The 11,639-nt window shown below is 38.6% G+C and overlaps 1 protein-coding gene across 1 annotated transcript; it reads right to left on the bottom strand.

Moving 5' to 3' along the window:
- Positions 1-4,544: 4,544 nt before the first annotated feature.
- rrad (Ras-related associated with diabetes) lies at positions 4,545-8,589 on the bottom strand. The gene is made up of 5 exons (XM_084057445.1): positions 8,500-8,589; positions 7,417-7,807; positions 6,842-6,915; positions 6,508-6,712; positions 4,545-5,542 (listed from the first exon to the last, which is right to left on the bottom strand). Exons 2-5 carry the CDS (start codon positions 7,787-7,789, stop codon positions 5,265-5,267), a joined length of 930 nt encoding a protein of 309 aa, XP_083913571.1. The 5' UTR covers positions 7,790-7,807; positions 8,500-8,589; the 3' UTR covers positions 4,545-5,264.
- Positions 8,590-11,639: the final 3,050 nt, after the last annotated feature.

Genomic DNA, 11,639 nt, shown 5'->3' with positions numbered 1-11,639 from the left:
TGATGCTCTATATGACACCTGCAGAGCACGCACGCACGTAAGTCAGCTTATTTAAATGCACAATTTAAATGTCACAGTTTTAGGCAGTACTTCCATGCCACTGCTGTCAGGCAGAAACCTTGTATCTCCATTCTCCATATTTCAACTTTTAATGTTTTTTTAATGAATGCCCTACTTCGTTGTACAGGAGCGTCACGCAAAAGTGGTGAAAAGAGTTGATCCACAAGCTTACAATGCATCGCGATGCAACATGTTATATGAGCTTGTGGATCTGCTATCTTCACTATTTTACAAACAATGTGAAAGTGGTTAAGTCTTTATTGAACCAATTAAAAGTATTAACAAGAGCTTAAGTGACTAAATAATAACTACATTGTATACATTGGAACATTGGTTTCCACCCAACAGCGACGATATATGATGTCTATGATATGAGAACATGAATACAAATGCCATGTCTGTCGGACTTACAGTATGTTACTTGATTGTTTTTGGCTGACTTACCTGTAGAGAGTAAGATGGTTGTTTCTCTCTGTCCAGTGGTGTTAGAGCGTACAGAAATCCTGCATCCACTCCAAATATCCCCTCGTCATCACCTGTAACCACCAGGTCACTGTAATTGGCTGGGAGGCTTCGGAGCTGTGTGGAGCAGATTACAATTTGCCCAATCAAGAGGAGAAAACAAGTGCACTTCAACATCATTTAGCTGGTCGCTCAGCCAAAAAAAAAAATACTTAGAAACTATCAAACGTGAGAAAGGACGGACACAATCTGAAACGTGGAAATCTTAAAAATCGTCGAAAATCTCAAACACAGGACGGACACAACCAAAATATTATCTTCTATATCTATGTACAAAAGGCTTTTGGTCAAAATGCTTCTTTTGTTTTAGCTCAATAATGTACTATGAGTAGTAGAAGAACTGAGTTTAATTTTAACTGGACACGTGACTTTTTACAATGGATAAGAGAGCAAAAGCAGGTTAATATGTCATTTAAGCTAAATGTATCATAAGTTATAATATACCTCAACACCTTGTCGAGCAACACATCACATGAAAATTGTTTCCTACCAGAAATCAACATGGCCACATGTTTATTTCTGGTAGGTATAATAATACACATTTTGATTATTAGACTTATCAATCCAAACCTCCAATAATCACTGGTTATCTGTAAATTCACAAAACCCTGAATTAGCATTATACTGTACATCTTTGTTACTTTGGAACCACAGTACAATTTTAACTCGCTCCAGTGACTGGCTGGTTCTTCATGCAGGTACCTTGTGCCAGGTCTGACCTATATACTATACATACCTATATATATACTAGGAAAGATTGCTTTTAGTATTTGTGGAGCAAACTTTTGGAACCTCTTGCAACGTGACCTAAAACTGAATATCCTGTACCTACTGGCTGTTTTAAGAATATATAACCATTCATTGCCTGTCTGCAACTGTTTTCACTGATTTGTTTGTTGATTTGCTGCATTTCAAGTTTTCAACAGATTATATTTCTTGATCTCTCATGTTGATCTTTAACTGATTTTATTTGTTGATTTACACAATATGTTTGTATTGTTATCTCATTTTCTCTTATTTATATCATCGGCATCATTGTAAATGAAGGTCACCCTCTATGATTTATTTGAGAATCTTAAATAAAGAAATATTGTTAATTGGGCATAGGGTTTGCTTTTGGGAAGGAAACCATCTTATATTGTGCAAACTGTAATAAAACAGCAACCCATAGGCTGCCGTGTTAAGTGGTCAGATGGGTGGGCCGCGTGCATTTTCATAGCATGTTTATTTTAATGATCGCTCAATCCATCAATTGGGTTCTGGTTTGGATCAATTGAACTAAAGAAGAATACTTTAAGTTGCTATCAATGATGAAAACACTTTTCTTTCAAAGTTTTAAGAAAAAAAATGCATTTTGTTTGAAAAAAAAAAAACACCTTTTAAATGTCATAGAGTCCAGGTAAATATCAAACAATCAATAAAAAGAAAGAAAAAGTAAGGCCAATGGAGTATTGAGGTTAGCCCTTTATAGGGTTAGTGGGTAAGGGCAGTCATTCTCTGTCACTTGATGACACAATGTGATGTCTGTGGTAGTTTCATAACCCAGAGGCTTTGCACTCATATCAGAACATTTACTGCAGTAGAGTTTGTTGCAATTATTGTATCCATTTGGGTTATTATCTTAGTCCTCTGTGGTAAGGTATATTTATACATGTGCTAATTTGAAGAACACATTGGTCCCTATAACGTTGGGTGAATTTCACCCGAGCAAATGTAATTATGTGATTTTCATAATGTTGCTGATGTCTGAGGTGGGCGGGTCCTTGGGTACCTTCAGGATGCTGCGGTCATAGAAGGTAGGTTTGTTTCCCTGCCCCCCATCCCTGTTTTTTTCTACAAGGTGAAAAGGTGATGCAACCAGTAGCAGAAAGGAACTGCACAGTGATGACATCTCAAGTGGAGGAAGCTCCTAGATGTACACTGTATTTCCTTCGAGTACAATATTGGCCTATAAAAACACAGGCTACTAGTGACAAGCACACACACTCCAATCACGTACTAGTGACGGCAATAGTGTCATGTTCAACATCAAGTCTTGACATCAGAGAGCAGACAAAAAATCAAAGGGTTTCAATCACGTTTCTTTTGCATTCCATGTATCTTTCTTTTCAATGGGCTTATATCACCAAGGTTCAATTAATCAATAATGCAAATCAAATTCAATAAACAAAGACCTACAGGCTCACAAATTATGTTAACAGAATGAGCAGTTTCTGCAGAAGAAGCCGCATTCAATCAGGTCTGATTAGATATAAGTTTTTAGTATACTGATTAGATACTAATTTTAGATTATACTGATTAGATATTCACCATACTGTAGATTATATTCTCTATAATTTATAATCATCCTTTCTTTCCATCCTATCACTACTCATACCCTTACAAATACAATCATAAACAAGCAACTGCTAAATACATTGCGATTCATGTTTCAGGTGTTTTTAGACTGCCAAAACCTTGTCAGACGGGCTATACCAGTGAATATGATAATGAAAACTGTGACTAAATAGGTCGTTTTTTTTATCTCCTTTGGTTTTACTTTTTAATGATATTGAAATATTGATATCAGAGCATTTACTGTTTCACAAATGGCATTTTTAAGGGAAAAAGTATTCCAAGCAATGCAGGCCTTGTTAATTTTTGGTTCATTAAATTATATCAAAATCGAACAACATACCTTGGATAGGTACCATGGGAAAATACCATCATAGTTTTCAGGGACACCGATTTTAACATTAGCCCCTGAACACGGAACACATGCATGAAGTATCACCAACTGTGAAATAAGACATGAACTGTATTTTAGTTACACTTTTTACAAATGTATTTTCATGAAATCATTGTTAGAGTTAATAGGTCACTGAATAAAATATATCTTACTGTAACAGTTATGATGAACATGGGTATAGCTCCTCCAGCCATGTGCCCCTGTAAATGTACCATTCTCATGTCATTTGGAGCCACTCAGAGCCACATATCTTCAACCTGACAATAAAGACATCTGCCTTGTTACTGATTCACCATGGCTTGCTTACATGCATTCTGATTGCAGCAGTTGGTGTTCTGTAGACATTTAAATGTCTAATGATATGCAAAGCTTAATGCAACACTCAACATCTATTCCTGCCTATGACAAAAAGGAGTTTTAACCCTTCTTATTAGATTGTTACAGCCGATCAAGTTTGTTACTCTAAATTGACATTTAGACTGATTTGGTTGGTTCATCACATTTGGTTGATCTATTTTGCTTTGGTTTTGAATATCAGATGAATGGTATACTTGCACACTTCTTGGTAAATGAATAGCTTTAAATATTGCTCATACATTAATTCATTTCAGAAACAACTACATACAAAATCTACTAGCTGTGGAAGAATAGTTTATCTTAACCCTAACAAAGCATTAGCTATGATCAAGTCTGTAAATAATATATAACAATCAATCATTCCTGTAATGCCGTGGCTGTCCAATGAAAACAACAAACCTGCATTGTGTTCCAACAAAGGCAGAGATATCAGACCCAGCTTTAAGTGCACCCAAACTGAAGCTGATGTTGTTGTTGATAATGATGATGTTGATGGCAAACCAAAAGTGTCAGCAGCTCAACAGCAACGCCTATAAAATACTATTACAGTTTTCAAACAGAATGCATCCTCTTGCATCTTACCTTGTCTGAATGGTGTGTGTGCTCCCTCTAAGAGGTGTGAGAAGAGTTTAAAATATGTGGAAAAACTCTGTACTTGTACTCCCCCAGTGGATTAATGGTTAACCCTTTCAAATAGCCATGCTTAACTACCTTGTTTCCTCCCTGTATACTGATGATGAGCCAGGTTCCATTCCACCGATACAATCTGATAAATGCATATTCATGAGGATATAAATTGTGTGAATGTAATTAGATATTGTTATCTGGCAAATGATAAGATAATAGGGAGTTGGATTTTATACTTTATTGCAAAAAATGTAAACAACAGTTTCAAAATAATAACATTCACAAGAACATAATGTATTGCTTTTACTCATTCATTCACCCCCACTGGATTGAATGTTATGGAACAACACAGAATAGCACAATCTCTCTCATTTGTGCAATAATAATTACCACTACTGTAGCTAGTCCTCAGTAACTTTAAGTACGAACCTGCGTACCACTTTTCAAGTAAATATGAACCCAATAACACAAACCATGAAATTCCTCAGAATGCTTTGGAGAAGCATTGCTTTTCAGTGAGATGTATATATCATCATCATCATCTTCATCATCACAGTACATCATAACATAGGTTACAATATATATACAGTAATCCCATCAGACAAAGTGGCAGAATTAAAACCTCACTCGCAAGGTAATCTTTACAACTCAACACCAGAAGTAGCAAGCCGTTGTGGGGTTCTCATACATACTTAACATATAATGACAGCAACACTTTTTAAGGCAAATAAGAAAGAAAGATTCAACTTTTTTTGTTTTTTTTTGTTTGCTTGAAAACCTCAAATGATATCTGTCATGTTTTATCAGGTGAATCCTCTCTTTTTGCTTTTGTTTTCGAGTCTTAGAAATAAAAAATATATTGCATTTCTGTACAGCTCTATTAGTCCTTTAGGATTAGTGTTAAAACACACACAGCTTCCGGTCTTCTTCAGTGGACAAAGAACACACAACAGTCCCTTGTGCGCGTTCTTCAAAGAACCGAGAGGTCATGACAGGATTTTGACTTCTGTCTGAAAGCCATCTTCTTATTCTTGCGTGCCACCATGCGGCCCAGAAACCGCTTGGCCTTCTTGCTGATGCTCTCTCGACGCTTGCAGTTGGCCATGCGTCGTGCATTCTCTTCCTTGCTGTCCTTCCTCAAGCGGATTTGTCGGACGATACCCTCAAACAGGTCCTGCGCGTTGTGGTGAAGGGAGGCGGATGTCTCGATGAACTTACAGTCAAACACCACTGCACAAGCACTGCCCTCTGCAAGACAGGTGGAATAGGAAACTTAATTATTATTCATTTCTTCTAACAGCACAGTAAAATCATCAGGGCTAACTTAACTCTGAGAGTGTAATTGACACAAATGGATCAGCTGTGAGGGAGCCTGAGTTTTTACATTTTAGGCTTGTATTGGATGGAGACAGGAGCGTACTTGATAAATGATTTACACTCCTCTCTCACTATGGAACTCAGACTTTACCAAATGAAATAATTCAATACAGGTTTCAAGCCTAAACAATTAAAATGTAATACATGTATGTCTGTGGAAGCCAAACCAAACTTGTCTGATCCAGAATATATCAGGTTTGAGAATCTAAATACTTCAAATGAGTATATGAAATGGTAACCTGAACGCTCGCCCCAAAACACGCCCGCCCCCATTTATTTCGCATACCGCTTGCCCCCAGTGGTTCTTGTATTCTTGTATTTGTTTTAGTTTTACTGAGGTTACGTTTAGGAATACTTGGTGGCGACCGTTCAGAGGTCGCCGGATTTGACCCAGGGTGAGCGTGTTTTGGGCGAGTGTTCTTGTATTCTATGAAATTCAATATGCTTCAGTTTAGTACACAATTAAGTCCTCAGTGTTCATTTATCCAATTGTAGCTCTGAGAATGCATGTGCAAATGGCAGCAATTGGACCCTTTTGAGTTCATTTGGGTCCGTTTGTACACTCTCAGGGTTAATTTAACACTGAGGATGTACTGTAAAACATGGGTCCTCAAAGTGGGGTCCAGAAACCCACGAGTTCCTTTGGGGTTCCAAATGGACTTTTACAGGTCTATAACATTTGGTTCCATTTGTACACTCTTAAGAGTCCTTGAAATTCAAAGGTTTTGTCACGCAGTTTGTGGAGCTGAAGCCCAACAGGCCAACAGTAGCTAAATACAGACTTGAGTGGCACATTATGAGTTCACAGCAGCCTCATCAGAATGTGTGTGACTCACCATCAACAGACACCTCTCTGGAGCGCACCAGGTCACTCTTGTTGCCCACAAGGATGATGGGGATGTTCTCCGACTGCCTGGCCCGGCGTAGCTGTATGCGCAACTCTGATGCCTTCTCAAAGCTGGCCTTGTCTGTCACTGAGTATACAATGATGTAGGCATCTCCCATCTTCATGCACTGATCCTTTAGCCACTGGCTGTTATCCTGAAAGCCAAGTAAGGCCAGGATTGAGAAACATACACTTTTGATTTCAATTCAGTTACATTGATTTGTGTGTGTGTGTGTGGGGGGGGCATTCTTTAGGTGATATACTGTATAACATTTCAATCTTACCTGTTCCCAGATGTCGTACAACAAGATGGATGCCTCCTCTTCATCCACTACAATAGATCTGTCATATGTGTTTCCTGAGAAAAAGGAAGGATATACAGTATAAGGATATAGAAGAATTCATTAGTCCATGTGGTTGTTGTGTTACTGCTAAACTATTAAATCTCAATGGCTTTTCATCCATGTTGGGTTTGTGAATAGAGAGATAACAGCTTTAGTGATGACTGATATACTTTAGTGTAAAAATAAATAAATAAAATAAAATAAAATAAAATAAAGTAAAATAAGCATACACACAATATAAACAAAAATATTGTTGGCAAGAGTTGGCAACTGAACTATGAGAACTTTTCAATATTCAGTGGCTAATAATTAATCTCAGCTTTTATCAGCATTAAGCATAATCATCATGCTCATAATCACTGCCATTTCTAAGCCTATTATCTTTGATTAATCCGACACATACATGACTACAATCACCATAATCAGTGGGTTCATTCATGACTAATCCTCAGCATCACCCATTTACCATCCTCAGCATCACCTATTAACCATCCTCCTCAGCATCAGCCATTTACCTGCATCTTCGCAGTCGTGACCATCCTCAACGCCCCCGAAGATGCGCGCCAAGCTGGACTTCCCCACGCCGTGCTCGCCCAGCAGAACCACCTTGTACACCTGGTTCTCGGGGTCGCTGCTGCCCGAGGAGATGACGGAATCCGAGGATCCCGATGACACGCGCTGCTCGCTGGGAGAATAGGACGTGCAGCGCATGAGGTTGTTGGACAGCTCCCCCGTTTGGCCTGTAGGGGGCATCGTCGCGCGCTGCAGGTCCCGGTCGTCCACGGGCATGCTCCTGCGGTGCAGGTTGGGCAGATGCATGGGGAACGGTACGCTCCCTCTTCTTTTACTGTCCATGTTCCGCAATCTGTCGCCGTTGTTCAAAGTCATGACTGATGACCAACTAGTCTGTGAATTGATAGGTATGTCATATGCGTTAGACAGGGGTCTTCAACAGGGGGTCCTCAGAGACAGAGTTACTAGTACAGGGGGTCCTCCTCCAAATCTTTGTGTGATAGGATTTTTATGGGAGTGAGGGGAACACTAGCCAAAAATAGCCGATCTACAAGCTCACTCACAATGCCTAGCACTGCCAGGCGTTGTGACTTGTTCTTCAAAGAGATTTGATGTAGATGGGAAAAAGCTAACCAAGTACAGAGCCAACGGTCAAGTTTAGTATTTCATTGGTTAAATGTCTGATAATTAATTACACATTAACATGAATTAAGAGAAGCTAATATATAAAAAACGAACAAAAAAACATTAATTTGTACAACATTTGATTGTACTGTAAAACAAGTGTATGAAGCTATCTATATGAAAAGGTTTAATCTGCAACACAATTTTATACAACATGTGGGGGTCCCTGGCTGCTTCATCTCTCTCTCAGTCTCAGCTAGGGGGTCCTTGGCCTGAATAACGTGAAGAGACCCCTGCATTAGTAAGCTAGCAGTAGTAACTGAATGTGATCAGTTCAACTTCAAACACGAAAATGTAAAAAAAATGTTTAAAAAAATAAATCCTTCTAGTCTGTCATTATGCTACAATGAAATCACAGAACTATAGACTATAAAGCGCCCCATGGAGAAGCTACAACTTACATGCGTTTGTTTGCGGCAGTCCAATTAAAATCCAAGGGATTTCCAGCAGAAGTAATGCTTTGCGTTGTGCTCCGATCCACCAAAGTGAAGTTTAGTTTGAGATCTGTTGAAAAAGGTGTTGATCAGCCTATTTATATGTGACTGGGAGTGACGTTGGCAGGGATTCGCCCCGGAGAATCATCGCATTCGCTTATAATAGTAGTGCGTAACGGTTCCATCATAAAGGATAAAGGAGGGCGGTGACTGGAAGGAGGCAGAGGAATCTCCCCTTCCGTAAAGCCAAATAAAGCGCATTTTCAATTACAATTGCAGTGGTGTAAAGTAACTAAGTAGGCTACATGTACTACTCAAATACAAACTGTGGTATACAATGTTGAGGTATTTTTTTTTTTACTTTACTGGAGTATTTCTAATTTTCAGTTTACTTCTACTACATCTCAGAGGCAAATATTGTACTTTTACTCCACTACAATTATTATAAAACATCAGTTAGGCTATTAGTTACTTTGTAGATTTTGATCATTATTACCAAACATACATTGACCACTTCAGACATTTCAGCCATTTGAAAATAGCCGATCTACAAGCTCAATGGCTTGGGATGTCAGCATTTTCAGCTTGTAGATCTGCTATTTTCAAAAAGATTTTTTTATATTTGACATTTTATACATTTGAAAACTGGACATTCTGCATAATGAGTAGGCTACTTTTACTTTTGGTAGCCTACTTTAAGAACATTTTGATACCAATACTTTTGTAGCTATTATACTCAAGTAAACCAGACTTTTACTTGTAACAAGAGTATTTCTAAATTGCAGTATTGATACTTTTACTTAAGTAAAACATGTGAATATCTTTTCCACCACAGCAAATTAATATACAGTAGGCTATGTATTGGCCACGGACCCCCCATTGTGTACCAGGGAGTCAGGGACCCCCCTAGCTCCCATGCAAGATTTGCGTTTCATAATGTTTCATAAATATTCAACAACAAAAAAGTGGTTACACTGATTTTGATGTGATATTACTACAGTCTAACTAAATTTGCTGGGGACCCCAGCTGGAACCCTGTCAAGGACCCCTGGGGCTGGGGGTCCCCGGACCCAGCACTGGTCTAGAACAAGTCCACAAGCAAAAGCAATTGATATCAAGGAGAGAGAGGTTGAGCGGGCATGTCACTATATTGGGCACCTGGCTTGATGTCAAGTGGTTCCCTTAAACCCATAAACTCTAAAGGTTGGATTTCATGTAAACACATGACAGTTGAACTCTGTGACTGTGGTTTTGCATAGAAACAAAAGTGTTATTTTTGCAATGCCTTCTTGTAATATTTAACTGAGCACAGCCACAGACTAACATTTTGCACAGAGAGAGAGAGGGAGAGATAGAGAGAGAGATGCTGTCGGGGTGTCCCTATACACGCACCATAAGTGTGTGCGTGCGAGAGACAAGGAGAGCAGTGTGGCCAGGTTTTGCGTGAGAAATAAGCAACCGGGTCTATGTAAACAAGCTCAAAAGAAGCAACCTAGGCCACATGAGGCATGAGCTGACCACTTTTAAACCCATATGAATCGGCTATTTGAAAATACACAATCTTTTCAGAAACTATTGGAATAAAACGTGAAATATTTTGAATATATTTTGTTTTTAAACATTCTAACACACACAATGCTCCATGGGCACAAAACATTTTCATGAAAATATTTGAGAACCACTGGTTTAAATAATTGAACAATTGTGAAGCAAGCCTAAATAAGCAAGTACACGTTAGAAACAGCCCCCCAAAACTGCAACCACCAATAAATTACAAGCAACTTTACAGAAAAACAAGCCCAAAGTCGCTTATAATAAGCGGACATGGCAACACTGACAGCGAGAGAGCAAAGCTAGGCTAATATCTTCCAAGGCGTTCTTCAAAAGGATGTTTCTGCCCTCATGTGGCTTTATGAGCGCACTACATCTATGCATGTTTAGATGTGCAGGTAACAGGAGTGGGCACCTCCTCCTTGGCTATTTTGTCCAAAATGTTACAAAATATTTGGAAAATGTTTAAGTAATTTAAAAGAATACATGATTAGAATATGCTTGGACATTCAAGGTCTAATATTTCTACAATTGCTACAACACTGTCATTTTGGGGCATAAACAAGAAGTTGAAGGACAACATTAAGTCTGATGATGTACTGTGCATGTTCACATCATATACTTTACATTACTTAAGACCATTTTGAAAATATTTTTTAAATATTTGACAAAATAACCAATTTTACACCGAGGTGCCCACTCTTCTTGTTGTATCCCAAGCCATGTGTTATGGTGCGATATAGGCCAGATCTCTTGCAAAATAAGTTTCATACTCAACTCCAGGTTACTAGTGCTTTGTAAGCACTAGTTCTTCCAAGTTCCAACCTCTTAATCTACAGGTTCCCCTTGGTACCTTATTGAATGTGTACAAAACTTTTTTTTTTAAATCCATTTTATGAACAGGTAGAGGGTATGATATGCTGTAGCACAGTGGTTCTCAAAGTGGGGTCCTTCCAGGAGCAAAATGAGTTTCTACAATAAATTGTATAAAATTTGCCTCTGTATTGGGAAATGGCTCATGAACCCACCTACAGAGGCACTTATGTCCTGGATAAACAGGAGCAGCACAGTGAGCTCCATTTGAACCAAGATCACATCCTTCTGCCCATGATCTAGACCAGGACTCACCAAAAACCTATTTGAGTAATAAACAGGGAAAATATGTTTGTCATTTCACTGACTGAAGTCACAAGGTTTGCATACATGGAAGTGGTACACGGACCATTCAACACCAAACAATTACATTAGAGCCAAGTGTCAGCTGAAAACCAATGTTCCTGAAATTAAATGCTGTATAAATAGTGGACCCATACACACGGGAGGTAAATCACATGATATTTACATCAGACCTTTGCCAGTGTCTGAGCTCCAAGTCCCTGGCAACAAATGCCTATCAAATTCAAAACGTTTTAAATGGTCAGAGGTCGAAGCTAGCCTTAAAAGAAAACTTCACTCGCATGTAGCCCAATATAAAATGTTTATTACACAAACTACAGTATAAAGTGCATTTAAACAACTTATGGAATAAGAAACGCATAGGTAATACTGAAGTGATG

This window comes from Gymnoscopelus microlampas, assembly GCF_963454915.1.
Source record: "Gymnoscopelus microlampas genome assembly, chromosome: 1".
Taxonomy (NCBI): Eukaryota; Metazoa; Chordata; class Actinopteri; order Myctophiformes; family Myctophidae; genus Gymnoscopelus; species Gymnoscopelus microlampas.
Note: the sequence above shows the minus strand (reverse complement) of the source record. Positions and strands in the feature narration are given on the sequence as shown.

What these genes read in the sequence shown, in the direction of transcription:
- rrad (XM_084057445.1), bottom strand. Translation starts at nt 7,789, where the DNA reads ATGACTTTGAACAACGGCGACAGATTGCGGAACATGGACAGTAAAAGA. An exon ending in TCACGACTGCGAAGATGCAG is followed by an intron (nt 6,916 to 7,416) that starts GTAAATGGCTGA and finishes CCTTTTTCTCAG; the next exon opens with GAAACACATATGACAGATCT. An exon ending in CAGAGAGGTGTCTGTTGATG is followed by an intron (nt 5,543 to 6,507) that starts GTGAGTCACACA and finishes CCTGTCTTGCAG; the next exon opens with AGGGCAGTGCTTGTGCAGTG.